Here is a 16,930-nt window from a genome sequence, read left to right on the forward strand (position 1 = left end):
TATCTCTTTTCCGCATGTGGATTTCCAGCCAAAGAAAACCCAAGCTACCTCAAAGAGAATTGTGACAAATTACCCAAACATTTAAAACATAAGGAGAGTCAAAAACTTTGCCAGAGAGATGAACTGGAAGAAAGGGGGAAAACACCCAGAAGCTGTGCAGATCAGGGCACAATAGGGTATTAAACTCACTAACTTTTATTCAGGTTCATCCCTGCACTTTTTTTGTGACACGTATGCATTGGACAGTTTGCACAAAATTTCCACAAAGAAGTGTTTCTAGGCTTAGATCACTTATTGAATTGATATATTACATCTATGAAAAGCATAATCAGACAAAAGTGTACATTCAATTCCCTTTGAGGCTATGTCATGAGACACATAGGAATATTATTAGTGCACCCTCTCATTGCTTACTCTAGAGAAACAAAAAGACTTTGTTGTTGTTATTACAGCAGATTTGAAAATCAGAATCAAAGCCAAATGCACTCAAGTTCTCAGTGTTATGCAAATGTTTCCTTTCCCAATTCTACTGAGGTACCAGTGTTACTGGAAGAAATATATTCCACGCAGAATCAAGAAAAATTAATCTCAGGGAATAAACAAGTCTCACATCTCTAACGTTTCAAGATCCTGCAAAGAGACTTGAAGAATTACTCACAAATCTATGACATGATATCTGTATAGTTTTTAGGTCAGTGTTTCTCAAAAAGGCTTATCATTTTTAAGACTGACAAAAAAAAGAGAGAAAAATGAAGGCATGAAAAATGAAGACACCATTCTCAAAAAAATTCATGATTAAAGTGTTCAAGGTCCAGCTCTCCTGCTGTGATGCTTTATGTAATATATGACCATCATGTCTGGCAAGACTCGCACAGGTCTGCCCTTGATTTGTGTTAGGAAAAAACAGAAAACCTCACAACTATTCTCCATTCCCAAGAATTAATCTGGCTTCCTGATGTTTCCAATTTTACAGTGATCCAAAGAACCCCCCAAAACCACGCCTGAAGCATCACTCACAATTAGAGGATAGCTGAGGGAGACCAAAGTGAATTCCCTCCCCAGGCACCCCAGAGCACTCTCCATCACAGCAGTGGCCCCGGAGTGCTGTGAGATGGGGCCACCAGAGACTCAAACTTGCCCTGCAAGCATGACACTGGGACATGAACCAGCTTTGAGATGCTTTTACCTGAAAAGATTGTGGAAAGTGTCACCAATACACATGGTGCTACAAGCCTCAGGAACTATCACATACTGTTGAAGCTTCCAAGAAACTACAGACTTCTGAACCTCTTCACAGCCATCAGAGAGCAGGTGAACAGCTAAATGGGTACAGCTTCAGCCCCTACATGAGCTGTACAGAATGGGTGGCACTTGACAGCTTCGGTTTGCCCTGAGCAGCTCCTGAATGGTCCATGGACAATTGTTCTCACTCTCTTATTTCATCTTTTCCACTACTTCTGCAAAGGGACTGAGACTTGGCTGGAGTAAATGTAATTTGACCAGTGTGTCTGCTCTTCAATTCTCAGCTGAGCTTATCACAGCCAGGCAACAGCCAGCTTATCACAGCTAGCCAACAAATACAGTCATTACATCAGGCCAGAGAATTTTAGGATACACTTTTCCCCTAACAGCTCAATACATCATTCACAAATGCAACAAGTACACTGTAGACACAAGCACTGTGTCTTATAAATGCAGGGTGTTTCCACTAAAAGCAGTAGAAGTTATTATGAACAGTAAGAAAAGGTGGTCAGATCCCTATGGTTTACTAAGATGTTAATTAAACATTTATTGAAATACCAACTAATATTGTTTTTAATTAGCAGATGCATAGTACTACAAGAATTTTTTTCGAAGTATACCATGTATCTCACATCATTTGTCTCCCCAAAAATGCTGCCTCATTTAAATCCTTAGATCACTGCTGTTACTTTTTACACAACTCCATGAAGGAGGAAAGGCTGTCTTAGAAAAATTATGAAAAAAATTTCCTTTCTATATGAAGGCTAATCGACTGGAGCTTTAGAATTTGTTTGGCTTTTCAACCAGTCAATCACCTACTTATCAGATTCATATAACAAGACTCGATGCGCTCACCTAGCATTTGTAATTACCTTACACATATAAAACAAATAAACTACCAGTGAAAAACTTTAAACCAAAATACTTCCCTATCAGCAGAATAAATGTACATCAGAGTCATGTCACCTGCACTGTGACATGACTATTCAATGTCAGAGTATTTACTTTATTTGCAAGATTCACTACAGTGTTTTTGTAGAGTAATAAAACCTCCCAAAATCATGCAATCCCAGGGAAACCTCAAGCTAACATGCATTTTTCAGCATTAAGAAATGCTTGAGAAGAAATAAGCCAAGGAAATGTGGAAATCTTTGACACAGGAAGTACAACAACCAGTTGTGGTAGCTGATTGCCAGTATGGCAGAGAAGGCAGGATTATCCCTACCAGCTATCCAGCAGCACAGACGACCAAGACTCCCTTTCTCCTGCTGTTCTTGCAGCTACTGGGAATGTAGAGCACCTACTGATAGGCAGAGGCAGCTGGGATTCTCTCCTTTTCACTTTCCCAGCAAGTGAAGGATGGGCCACAACACACACCAGATATATATATATACACACATATCTATATTTTTTACTGAAAGTAAAATGTTGAAGTACATCATATAAAAATACTGACATTTTAAGGCATAGTAACAAGAAATACCAGTTCTTGGTTAACTGGTTTTCATAAATGGTTCTCAGTGTACAGATGCTTTACAGGAAGTGAACGACACAGAAGAGCTATACACCAGATGGGGTATTTTCTTTCTAAATTCAAGCCATTCAGCCTCACCACCTCCATTTGGTATACCGATTCTCATCTCATGACTAGAAACCTCCAGGTATAGCAGTTACATCAAAGATCCTGAGAATGGCTTCTATTCTCTAGTTACCACCCCACTGTAATAGATTTCCAAAATAATACTGAAAAAATAAGCTTAATTTATTCTCTTTACTGAACCACTGTAATTACAAGTAGCTGTTCAACACCGAAATTTAATTTTGATCTATCATATTGTCAGACCAAATCCTTCACAAGCTTTTATTGCTATACCACGTGCAGTGGAATGCATGGTGATGCAATCAGTATGTAATGACCAAGGCTGTAAAGTAAACGTAACACTGCACAGATGCATAAATAATGTATCATTTCCTGAACTTGGTTCTGACATAAAGCTTCACCAACACAAGCCTAAAGAGAGATGTGGTGTTAATTTTTCCGTTTTGCATATAGGAACACATGAGAAATACAACCATATGAAGCATGAGAAGGTCAAATTCCATCCACTGGAAATTTTCCAGAAACACATTATATTAATCAGATCAAGGCAAAATTGATATTTTGCACTGTAAATTGCCTATAAACACTGGGCATTGAGACATTGATGTTGTCAACAGAAATCAGCACTTCTTTTCGTGGTTTTTCACAGTCAGATCTCAGAGAGTACTTTTTAAGTCAAGCATCAAATTTGTGGCCTTGAACACAAGTTCCCTGGTATGTAATGTATCACTTAAACAGATCAGCTTAAGAACAATAATTTCTCAACCACTGAATTCAGTAACTCACAAACTGTAGAAATTCTCCTGGAGTAAGTCTCAAAGTCTCTCTGAAATACAGAAGAGATATACAAATACCTTTTCTTTCCAACTGTAAGAAAAAACAGTTGCTGGTGTAGTAACTATGCAGAGGTCTTCAAATTCTATTGGTTTTTTCCTCACCCTAAATAGTAAATATTTCATGGATACAACTGAGGTGAGCAGTGCACTCTCTGGTAGAAGAGGAAGGAGCCATCAGCTCTTTGTGGGAAGAGATTCATTACACATTCTGGAAGACACACAGTGGAACAGAAGTGTATTTTCTTTGATAGCTTTAAAAAACAACTGAAAAATAAACTCACTTGTAAATGTTGGGAGTTGTCTGTCATGTTGTCCTCTCGCCTACGAACTTCTTCCAACAGCTGTGCATTCTTCTTTTTCTCCAATTGCTGATTGTGCTTCAGATTGGCAACCTTCTTGCTTTGGTCCTTCATATGTCTAAGAATTGCACACACACACCCATTAGTATTAACAACTGCAATCACTTCTCTCACAGTAGAGATTAATTTTGTGACTACAACACAGGACATCATCTCTCCAACAGACACGAGTACTCCAAGTATCAGTTGTAGCAATAAAACTTCATCTTGTTTTCAAGATGGCATTCCAAACCAGCTTTCAGATTATACAGTGGTAAAGCAATTATTTGGGCTTACAAGATTTTTCCCTTTTTATGATTTGCTCACAAAAACTCATACATATTCTGAGCTCTATACAGAAAAATTGTTGACAGAGGGAGATTATCCAACAATCTCAGGAGCAATTTTAATAAGGGCTTCAAATAGTATTAATTTCAAAGGAAGCAGAAGTTGAAGGTGATGACTAATGTATGTTACAAAATTCTATTTTTATTCTATTTTATTTAAAACCTGGACTACAAATACAGTGTTTAGGAGGATTAAACTGTAATGGGCTAGAAGGTCGGGTCATAAATACGACATGACGAATAAGGGATGCCTTTACAAATAGCTTTATATGTGACAAAAACATTTCTATCATTTTTAATAATGGGACTACTTTCTACAAAAGATAAGCAACAAACAGATTTATGAGCCATTCCTAAGAAAATGAAACAATCTTTGCCACCATTACATGTCTTCTTTTGTTAAGACTGTATTAATTAAAAAAACCCTAATTGTTTCAATATTTAATTATCTTTTATTGTGGATGTTATTAATTAAGTTACCAGAAGCATTTCTGAGACTTAGCATACACCTTTTTAAGAAAGAAGGCAAACTAATTTTGCCTAGTAGGTAATGAAAACATCTCCTTGCAGTAATACTTCCTACCTGCTTGAATTCTTAGATATTATTTTCTAGACTTTCTTTGACTTGAAGGAATTTGTTCCCTTTTATCTATAAAAAATAAAAGTCACGTGCAAATTCCTAATGAGATCTACTCACTAATCCTATTGTGGCAAATGAAGAGAATATTATTCAATGTCCAAAAGGACTACTGAAAATCCCTCCTTTGCTTTCATATCAGAAGCAGTGAAAAAAAGTTATAGAATACATTTCTTGCACAGATTTTATTACACTAAAGAAACTGGGTCATTTGATATTTACTTCTATCATTGGAATCTTTGTCCTACCTGTGTTTTTTTTCACTATTTATTTATACTGAAAAATTAAGAATTAATATGCAATCAATAAATGTGCCATGGTATTAAAAATTCCTAAAAGACACTTCATCTAAAAGTAAGTATGGCACATAAGAGAAAATCTAGTCAATTATAACTAAAGAAAAACTAAGTGCAACTTGCCCAGAAAAAAAAAACATATACAACTGGCTCAAATATAGGTTATTTGCTTGCAACTCCAAGTGAAAATCAGTTCCCTGTCATGAGTCTGTCCCGTAATTGTAAGCACAGACTTACTCAGCATAAAACCAAAATGAATATTGGAAAAAAACTACTTCCACAACATCATATATAAACATATTTGGCAGGAATTTTGGTGGTGCAATATGGCTTTGTGCTGTTAAAACATAAATTGGTTTCCAATCTCATGTGGAGTAAATGATAAATTCATGTAAGTTTAAACTCTGAAAGAAGTTCAATTTTATGCCAATGCTAGCCGCTTCTTTCATCACCCCTCCCTCACACAACTTCCCATTTCAGCTTTTGTCTAATGCCACACTGAAAAGCAGAACATGGTAAAGCTGCAGAGGAAAACATCTGGTGCCTGTGATATGCAAAATCTTGAAGAGAAGGAAATAAAAGAAAGCTCTGTCATGGACTCTCTTTATTCCACAACTGGCTACATACCTATGGAAATGAAAAGGCTACAGTTAAAAAGCCTAGCTGAGGAATTTTCTTTTAGGCCTGCATTACGTGTACTGGGGGAGTTCATTGCAGCAAATAAGTACAAAAACATATTCCCCACCAGCTTTTTTTTTTAAATATCAAATATAATCCTTGGCCAAGTAGAATTTTTGAGTTGCTTGCTCTGGAATGTTTTCATGTGACTCTTCTGTTTCTAAAATGCTTTTGAATAAAATAGAAGATTAGGATAAGTAAACAATATGCATGAGAAATAGAAAAATATTTGGGAATAGTACCCAATCAGCATAAAATATCATATGCCATGACCATAGAGGATATATGAAAAAAAATCCACATAGCTTACCAGTAGCTATGCTGATATGAATAGTTGACTCTACATTACTCTTTATCATGTGGAATTCATTTCATGTGTTCTGCTACACTGCTTGAATTTAATGCTCTAAGACCACAAAATTCATTAGACAGAATAAAATGAATAAAGGACTACTGCTTAAGACAATAAAATGAATAAAGGACTACTGCTTAAGACATGTGTCTTTAAAATCTGAAGTGTGTGTTGTAGGGGTCTGGTCAGTAGAATTCCTCTTACCACCACAAGTTAATAACTTTCTGCTAGCGCAGCATTTTCTGATAGTGTTATTGCCCCTGAGCAGGAAGATGAAATCCACAGCTCTCTGATTTTCCACATTGTTATAGTCCATTTTGAAGTCAGTCACCTATTATCTTTTAGGGTTAATTTTATTATTATTATTATTATTATTTATCTACTCTCTTTTAGGTTAATTCTTTAATCTCTGAGCCAGACATTACAGTCATCTCAAGCTAGTTATTAACCAACACTCAGCTGCATTTGTGATTTTACAAACTTCACAGAACTGGAAAACCAGGCTACAAACGAACTCTAAAGCACCCAAGTCCACAGTACACTGAAGTGGTGCCAACACTATATCTGGATTAAAGAAATGATGTTCTGAGCTCGTAAACATTTAAGAAACAAAGCAGACTGAAAAGCAGCGTAGATGACTAACTCTTTGCACAGAGCTTTAACTTGGCCAAACATTAAAAAGTAGGATTAATGACAGTTTTTCAGATAACAAATTTACATGTGTTTGTGTTGTGAGGGCTAAAGCCAGTCAGCAACTGCTATAAAATATCTAGCAGCTTAGGAACAAAAAAGAATTCAGAGTGAAACTAAACTGTCTTGAAAACAGATCTAGAATATAAACACATCTTGAATGGTTTATAATAAAAATAAATTTTAAAAAAATTTAAAAAGTAAATAAGTTCTGTTCTGTTCCAGTATTATAAATTGAAGGATGTTATAGGCATCTCCTAGCTCATTTGGTAATTCAATATCAGAGAAGCAGTATTCAGCAAACACCCATGCAACATAAATACTAGATGCCAATAATATTGGAAGTTAATAAAGAAGATATGAACACCAGGTAAAAGAAAAAATTCTAAATAAAACCTTAGTATTTTAGTAGATTAGACATTCTCTCGCTCCTAAAGAAGAGAAAAGATTGTATAAAGTAACATACCTCTCTAGAAGCTACCTTACTACTCATTAAGTTTATTAATTTCTTATGCCTAGATCAAGACATTGCTCTTAACTAATATTCATTCACCTTAGATATGCTACTCCATAAAAATCAGCCCCATTCCTCTTCCTGCATGTTTCTGACCTGGGATAATTTTTTATCATCTTTCTCAACACATACTGTGGACAATGCTCTACAGTCATTAATGTGCACCTCGACTGGGCACTAGACATAAAATCAGGTATCTAAATGACAGGATTGCCACACCTCTGTTTTCCTCAGCATCCAACAATTTTTTGAGAAAAGTGGCCTCAGAATGCCAGCACTGGAGTCAACAGACTGCAGCAGCTCTGACTTCTCATACTGCTCAAGAACTATCATCTGCTAAATATTTAGATACACTCAGAATATCATAGATCCAAGCAAGACAGAAAAAAGGAAAAGACAAAAAATTCTCAAACAGCCCTTTAGCTTTATCTCTTATGAAGTCCAGCCCAAAGAACTTAAGAGTCCATCAATCTTCCTGGGCAAACAGCAAGATGCCCTTACCTCAAATGCACTGTTCATTCTATTTCATCTTTTAACTGAAATGTCTTTGTAGCAAACAGACATCAGTGCCACAGAGACCCAGACCCTTGATCAGCAGAAAGATAAACAGCAAAACAGTAGCAGCACGTAGTTCCTGCTGGTACGAATATAACTGTGATGACTACACTTTAACCATGTTTGGGGCTTTTTCTTGTTCTGGAGTAGCACACAAATTGATCTTGTAGGTCTAACTATAGGATATTTAATTCCTTCAGTTCAACTTTTTAAGGCAAATATTAAACACTAAGTTTCTGCATATATGTGAGTAGCATTCAGATTTTATTTTACAGTAGTGTGTGTTGTCTAACCTCCAATGCTTTCATCTCTGATAGCTATAGAAAATCACACTATTTCATTAAATTCCCTGCTTTAATTAGCCACCTGGGTACCTTGGCCACAAAGCTGGTAATGTCAGCCAAAAATAAGTGTTACATGTTAGTATAGCCTTTACTCTATTTCATAAAGGTTTTTTTTCCCCCCTCAAAGCATCCAAAAAATGCAGACATGCAAAATACTCCCAAGAGAAAAATCTGTAACATTTTCTAAAGGAATATGTCTCTGCAATAATTTTAATCACTTTAAATAGCATTTCAATGGGACCAGCTGTCTGCAAGTCAATCAAAGAATTCTCCAGTGTGCAAGGAAGCTGTGCTCCTCAGCAGACAAAAGATAACAAAATCAGAGCACAAAGAATGTTTTCAGGGAAACAAGCAAAAATAGAAAAAAAACCAACCCCAAACCAAGCCAACTATATCTATTTTATGAAATACAATTTAGTCAAAACAAGTAATCTATGTAAAATAAGAAATTCTCAAAAATGTGTTTTAAAATTCAATATAGTACACTTATTTTAAAAAAACAAACACCTTCACCCATTGTTCTAGGAAGGCACTGGGTAGAATATTACCATCATCATTACTTGAAAAAAAGTATTTTTGTTTTTAACAGATCATCTCTTTCTCCTTTATAAATAGCCCACACCTTTACAAAGAATTCATGTATGTGAGCAGTGAAACAAATCTTATCATTTTACTAGGCACTCTGGGTCTCCACAGCTAGTCATGCAGAAGACCTGATCCTGTAAATCCCAACCACGTGAACATCCATTCCAAATTACATTACTTTAGTAGGACTCAGTAGAAATATTCCTAGCAGTTCAGTTCTCACTGTCTTAAGAATGAGAGTCTCTGCAGGTGCTTCACTGAATCATGACTAAACCAGCATAAGGGTAATGCTTCAAAATGTAGGTCTAACTTCATTGAAATCCAAAAGCTAGAATTGTGTTAAGATGTAAGCAAAGTTAAGTACTGTTTCTGGCACTTTCATGGAATTAAAATGCACTTGCTACTAACTATCTCTAAACCCGAAAAACAAAGATGGGCTGGCGCTAATAGACTACAAACACCACAAGAGATGTTAAGAGGGGTATTGACAGACACATTCCTGACACAAACAAGGACACTGTTTATTCACTTAGAGCCCAGAGACTGATTTTTCTGTAGAAAATAGATATTACCATGGTAAGAAAACCTCTACTTGTGATATGCTGAATTTTTAATATAACAAAGAAAAAATTTTAATATAACAAAGAAAACATATCTTGAACAAAGGCAATGTTTTCTAAAACAAAGCCCTCATGCTTGACTGCTGAATTAATAAGTTAGACTATAGTCACTGTAAGTTTTATAATACGGTAATAAAAAAACTAATCAGTGACTTTCTGTGCTGTCATTTGCATTTAAAACTTTCATGTTGGTTTTTTTTTCAATCAAGATCCTATAACCTAAAGAATTATTAGTGTCCAAAATATCTTCTAAAATCTAGTATCTCCTTATTCTTAGCTTTTCTTATTTTCCTTTTGTTAACTAATACAATTATCACACTGATACCAAATTAAATACCTTAAATGAATAAACAAAAGCAGCTATCCCAACCATTAAGAAATTAATTGGTCTATCAAATTTTAACATTAAAAGCAGAAATACTCCTATAGCCAAAGACCCTTTAAAAAGCTCACAGATTAATACAGACCACTACATATGCACGGGGGAGTAAAGTGTTTTGAATGCAAACTTCTTAAAGGAGAAATAATAAATAAACAAGTATTCCTTGGTTTTGTTACACATACTCAAAAGAAAACAAACAAAACCAAGAAATGTTTACATGTCTATTTTCATAAAGGCCACATCACTTTGGAGGATCTTCATTCCCAGATCTCAATGAATTTCTTTCTTTGCCTGTCTGACTAACCTATTGCTAACCTATAAAGAAACAATCCTGTATATCCTGTCTCAGCATTGCCCTCCTTGCCTTCATTATTCCAAAGCAGAAAATCCAGCAGACCTTATTCCCCCTCTTTTCCTTTTCTCTATGAAAGAACTATATCTTCCCCTCTCTATTTCCCACTGAAAAGGAGCAGGAGCAAGACTTCAACTCCCTTTACAATTGCTTAAACTCCTAACCTGTGAGACAACATAACCTGTGACCCCACGGCTGACCCTGTGACAAAATTTCATTTTTACAGTTGTGCTATTTGATCTTGTAACTAAAAAAAAAATGTATTCTACAGTGACATAAAGGGAAGTAGCTCGGCTTCCTTAGCATGTCTATTATCATCTGGGATGAGAAAGAAAACTTGAGTGGATGCCTCCTGGAGAGACAGGAAAATGTTACCAGCCCATTGCTGGATTCCCCCGTTGCCAGGATGGCTAACAGGACATTAAGACCTTCCCACAGGAAAGAAACTTATGAAAAATGAGTAAAATTTTGTTGCCTTTTGGGGAAGAGACTTCGGAGGCAGGTAATTCTCCCCGGTTAACCTTGGCTAAACTGACTTTATCTTATAAAATAAAGGCCACTATTTTCCACATGCCTGAGAAAACATTATCACAAGAAATTAATATAATCTCTCACTGAAGAAGAATGCTTGCTCTTCTTTCTGCCATTCACCTGGTGCTGAGACTATGGCAAACTCCATGTCACAGTTCATCTACACACCAGAGCTGGGAGGTACCCCTCTGTGCTCTCTTTGATAGAAAGAACTGGAAACCAAAACGACCAGCACAAACATGGGACAAAAAAAAAGTCATCCAAACCAAATAATATTTTTTAAATATCTAAAAAAAAAATATTAATTCCTATATCACTTATTCTCTAGTTGAATGCAAAAATTCCATAATTCCATCAGAATTAGCAGCTAAGATAAATGAATTTTAGTATAGTCAATGTTTTCATTACACTTCCAGCTCCTATTACTGATGGCTTACATAGCTGCTTCAGTTTCACCCAAAGGAGCAGGCCTGCCCACAGAGATCTGTAGGTCTCAATGAAACCCTTCTTCCCATCCCCTTACACTCCCCCCTTTAAATATCATTATTTCAATTGCTTGAAGGCTGGCTTCAGGTTTCTTAATACTCACATTATGACAATTTTTCAGCGAGACAATTACTTTGCCTCCAAATGCACCACAAAACACTATTATTGTCCTGGGACAACCAAGAACTCTGCCTGGTAGAAATAAAGCAAGTGTCACGGAAGTCACTGAAACATTTCTCACCTCAAAGACAGAAACGTGGGAAGAAGGGTTTACCTAACACAAAATCTGGGAAGTTTTCCAAAATTTTTATTTAAGAAGTGTTTAGTCTGACACAGTTCCCTCATAAGCCCTGGAGAGACGGTAGAAATATCCACATGAGGATAATGCATGAATGAAAGAGACGTACGAAAATCCTGTTCCAAACTATGGTTCATGTCACTTTGTTTCAACGCAGATCTGCACTGAAACCACTGAAACTCCGACCCCGTGCATTGCACTGCTGTCTTCCTCAGCACATTCCTGCTGGATGACACTCTACATGAACATGTGTGAAATTTGTACCAGAAGACTCATCTGTCACACATCTCTCTCGTACACCCAGGATTGTCGTGCTTTTTCTTCTGATCTCCTTCTTTAAAAGAAAAAAAGAAAGCGCTGCTGATGACAGCACACTAGATGAGAGGGATATTTGATCTGATTTAATACAGCAATTGCTTGCTCAGCTATTTTATTAATTGAGACCATTAGCAATAACTGTAAGCAGTTACTGGAAATCATTTGTTGCCTGAAATTTGCAACCAAGGAGTTGCAGCCCTGCTACTGCTCCATCAGCTCCTTCCCAGCTGTAGTCCAAAAAAGCTTTTTTCTTTAAAATACCAAACAAACAAAGCATGTCCACACAAACAAACAGGAAAAAAAAGCTCCACCACCTCCTGACTCTTTACAGTTTTTCTCTGCATCCTACTGCTCCACAGCATGTCCAGCCCAGCCTGACAGCAATCAGGATCACACCTCCTCTGCAGCACTCCATGTTTCATTGCAATTTCCTTCTGGATCAAGGCTTCTGACTGCAACTCCTGGCTCACCCTAGAAGTTCTCAGGATCAATCCAGCCATTACCATTCAATACATAAATCAAGCTTTCCATACTTTTGCAGTAACTTCTTCAGATGTTCAAATAAATCAGGTACACTTTGTATGCCTCTTGTTTAGACATACCAACTTCCCCTTATTATAAATCCAGAGCAGAGCACAATCACGTTGCCCAGGTATGCTGCTCCTGCATTGTGAAAGCAAACAATACGAGTGGAAGGAGCAGTTCCACCAACAGCCCAATTCCTAAATTTAGTGCCCCTGTCTCTTTTCAGTCACAGCTTTTTGAGGGTAAGCTGTGCTATCTCACAATGATTCTTCACTCACACACCCCTCCACCAAGCACAGGGAATCCTGACAGCTTTGAGCCCAAGCAGTCACCAAGCTCCCCAGGGAATGCTCTGGGGCTACTTTATTCACAGGTTCAAGAGGTAAAGGAATCTGCCCTTTGATTCTTGCCCCTGAGGAAAACTAGTGGAGGCAGCAGGTCTGGAGAAGCATAAGAAATGTTGATGTCTTGAACCAGTAACCGTGAAAGGGAAGAGTAACAGCTCCTTATGTGCTCTCTTCCCCAACACAAAGTTGTGGTATCACATCCAACCCAATCCAAAGTTGATATTTTTCCTTCAGCAAGGTAGAGCTCTTTCGTCCTCATATCCACTTTATACTGCATATCCATTTACTTTATGGAGTATTTACCCTCCAAATCAAATCTCAAAAAAAACAAATCACTGTGAAATGAAAAATACCCTTCCCTTATTTAAATAATCCCATTCTACTTTAACCTTTGCGTGGCTTTCAGCAAACTGAAAGTACAGAACTAAGCAGACAGGTTCAATACTGAGTGGGATGAAATTGAAGAACAGCGAATCCTCTTGTCCCAGGTCCCTGTTTGTATCTTTTTATTGTTCATCACTATGATTTCTGCTTATTTTTAAACATATTATTTTACTTTTTTGTCTTAAGAAAGTAGAATTCCAAATAAATAAACTATCTACTTTACTATTTCTTTTAAAAAAATGAAATTTACGGAAGTTTAAAACCACACATGTAATCAGATAAATCTAAATAATCTGTTCTCAAAATGTCATCTCTTTCAAAATATTTAAATGCTAAAATATTGGTTCTGCATATGTAGCAAACAGACTAAAAGAGGAAGACATGTCAGCAATCTGCCTGTTATCCAACGTGACAACTATGTTTCTCACTCAGAATAACCAGTCTCTCAGAAGAGTAATGTATATCACAGATTCTCTCAGTTTCCAGTAGTACACTATCTCAATTTCTCCAGGGAAATTATCTTTGAACAACATATCACTCTGCCCTTGGAACCATCAAACTGACGTTTGACAAAACTGTGGATGGCTGCAGGTTAAATTTAAAACTCTGTTGAACCTTCCCTTGCACATCTCACTGAGCTCTGGCCTCCCACGGAAACAATTAGGAAACATCAGTGCTGGTGGGAAACTTTCTAGCACTGGTCAGTAAAATACACATGGAAAAAATATTCCATCTCCTCCTTATGTGCAGGTAGAAAAGTCTGGGGAGTACACAACCTGCTGTAACCTAAAGGTGGGGGGATGTCACTGTACTGATGGTTGTGCTCAGAGTATTTTTATCTTGTACAGGCAGGTGCACACAGGGGGATTATCCAATGTACTTGATTTTCTTGTTTGTCATCAGAATCAACAGCCCACCATGTCATAAAACAGATGCAGCATTTTTCTAACCATAATAACCTCACAGAAGTATGGATGACTAAAATGAGAGCTGAGAACATACTGATTAGCAGAAATTACAGAAATTAATAGATTTGTTTCTTAAATTAACTTTGACCTTAATGAATAGTCAAGCTAACAAAACACTTCACTGAATTCCCACAATAAATCCTAATCATACTCTACAACTTAAACTGGGATTCTAGGAGTGGAAGTTGGCACTATTACGAGGACAGTTTCCTTCAACAAGGTCAGTTGGTTTTTTAGGTCAATAAAACATAACAGAAATTGCACCTCCAACTGCCGAACAAATGTTTCTGCATACCAATCACCAAATTGCAGTGAAATCAACCATAATGACAACCACATAGCATAATACCTTTCTTTAGGCTCTCTCGGGCTAGAGAGATTTTCAATCAGTGTTGAGTATGCTCTGATAGAAAAGCAAAGTGGTCACATTCAGACAATAATTTCATCATAGCCAACTCCAGAATAAATGCATTTAATTAACTTCTGAAAAAAAAAAAGGTTCTGAAAATAAATTGTTGAAGTATTTTCATAATCTAGGTGTAGTAACTATCCCTTCAAGCACAAATGTGCTTGAAGTAGATGGACAGTAAATTTAGAGTTCATCCAATCCTTTACTACAATCAATAAGCCTAAAATTTCAGAAACAAAATTTTTCAGCTGGAAAGTAACTTGTGATTGTGAAGTGCACTAAAGCACATCGGGGGGGAAAGTCCTGTCAATCTTTTTGCAATGAGCCAACTTCAGCTGTGCAGTTCCAAGACATCCCTGTCAGAAACTTCTCTGACATGTCTGACCTGTGAAATGTGAATTGTGCTTGGTTTTGAGGCTGACCAAAACTTTCCAAAGTTCTCCCAAGCTCTGCTTCTTTATGAATAGAGAACAATGCTGTGCAAAAAGTACACCTGGACAGAAAAATTATTAACACTTCAGAACTGAACATATTATAAAGGCAGATTGAACTTTCATCAGGATTCTAGTCAAATGTGCTGCATGGCAACCTGGAACCATATCTGCAAATGTAACACTTGGGAGCTGAAATCTATCTGCAAAGTCTTTGCAGTGTACACCCTCCTTTAACTCCAGTCCCACTGATCTATGACAAAACACTTTTGCATTGATATTGGTGAATCTGTCATCCAAACCATATGCAGTAACTAGTTTCTAAAACACCAAGAAGATGTTTTAAGACTTTGCTAACTTCCAGTTTACAGCCACCCATAAGCATGAGAAAGAAAATTAACATCAAGGCCTACTAAAAGAAAAAAAAATGTCAGCTAGATAAATTTTTACTTCCAACAAGCACCACAAGACATGTAATACTTGAAAAGTTTACTCAGAAACAGTGTGCAAAGACAAATGCCAGATGAACTAATCTACAACCTGGAAGAATTTAAAACACGAACCTAACTAGACGAGGTTATATACAAACACAGCATAAAAAACACATACAGACAACTCCTTTACAGTTATGTGCTGGTCCAGAATCTGGCCAGCAAAAACAGCTAAAGGTTTCAGAACCACTGCAACTCCTCGTATTCTGTTTGTAAACAGTAAAAGGGACAATGGCAAAGTATTAAGAGTAAGTCCCTGATCTTAGGTATAAATCTCTCTGTATATAATGGTCACTCTTCATTACCTGCTGGGTTGGGTTATCTACTGAAAAATTATTCCCAATGTTGAACTCTCTAAACAAAGGTAACATAAGCAAAACCCAAAGAAGAAAAAAATCTTCACACAAAACAACATATGAATTGAATATGTTGTTAATAAACAGTTTTTTCTTACAGGCTTTCAAGAAAAAGATTAATTTTCTGTAAAGTTTCTGGTCTAGAAATGAAATGACCAAAAACTTCACGACAGGGACAAGCAGAATAAAAACAACAAAATACAAACAGAATTTAATAATGTGGAATCAAAATAGCCAAATAAATGAAGCATCAATGAAAACCTTCATTGTGGAAGGAGCATTAAGTAGGAGAGCAGAAAATACTGACCTGGAAGTCAAGCTGGTTGGAGTAGGGATGAAAGCAGCAATTTGGAGAAAAACAGATAGGGAGGAAGACAGCAAAAGAGAATAAAGGGAGGAACACATTAGTTCTTTAAAAATATAACAAGCAGATGTTATATTAACAGATTATCAAAAAAAAAAAAAGAAAATAAAAGAAAACAAGGAAGGAAAGGGAAGGGAAACCAACAACTAAAATAAAATTTATGCAGAGATATATCCTTGCTGTGCACTAAAGAAAACAAACTTTAAAGTAAAAGGGCATCTTGTCACTGGTGGGTAGCAGAAAGACATCCATATTTATAACCATCCAAATTCATATACACACCAAATAGAACAAATACATTGGATGAATATTGGTAGCATTTGCTGCCACACAAAAATCTCATCATATGCCACAAAGTCTTTCATTTGAACTACCATAGGGTTGGTGACCCTCATTCATCAAGTCTTCCAGTGGAAGTCAAAGAAGCTAAACAATTTGGCAACTTGTTCAAAGATATTTAAAAGTTCACAAAGCACTGTACCTAACAATCAAATATTTGACTCCCTACCCCAGAAATGCAGCCCCTTCCAATGCTGACAGCAAATTTTTAATTCAGTATGAAGAAGAGCATCAATACTTCAGCACTGAAAATACCCTGATTTTGGTAATTTAATTTGTTAAAAAAATACCTAACATGTCCTTTTCAAATAAGTA

General features: G+C 36.5%; 1 protein-coding gene across 16 annotated transcripts in view; it reads right to left on the bottom strand.

Annotated features, from left to right (window-relative positions):
• The window catches only part of ERC2 (ELKS/RAB6-interacting/CAST family member 2), a 432,662-nt gene that overhangs the window by 235,755 nt on the left and 179,977 nt on the right, over window positions 1-16,930 (bottom strand). For 13 of the 16 annotated variants that reach the window (XM_042020735.1, XM_042020741.1, XM_042020725.1 and 10 more), the window contains 2 exons: window positions 16,220-16,231; window positions 3,960-4,095 (listed from right to left, as the gene is read on the bottom strand). In XM_042020735.1, coding sequence (XP_041876669.1) covers window positions 3,960-4,095; window positions 16,220-16,231 — 148 coding nt within the window. The remainder of the gene's footprint in view (window positions 1-3,959; window positions 4,096-16,219; window positions 16,232-16,930) is intronic. The other 3 variants (XM_042020751.1, XM_042020806.1, XM_042020821.1) reach the window with 1 other exon arrangement.

Source organism: Corvus kubaryi, unplaced genomic scaffold (assembly GCF_017639235.1).
Source record: "Corvus kubaryi isolate FWS band 111438036 unplaced genomic scaffold, C.kubaryi_AGA036_p1.0 124, whole genome shotgun sequence".
Classification (NCBI taxonomy): domain Eukaryota; kingdom Metazoa; phylum Chordata; class Aves; order Passeriformes; family Corvidae; genus Corvus; species Corvus kubaryi.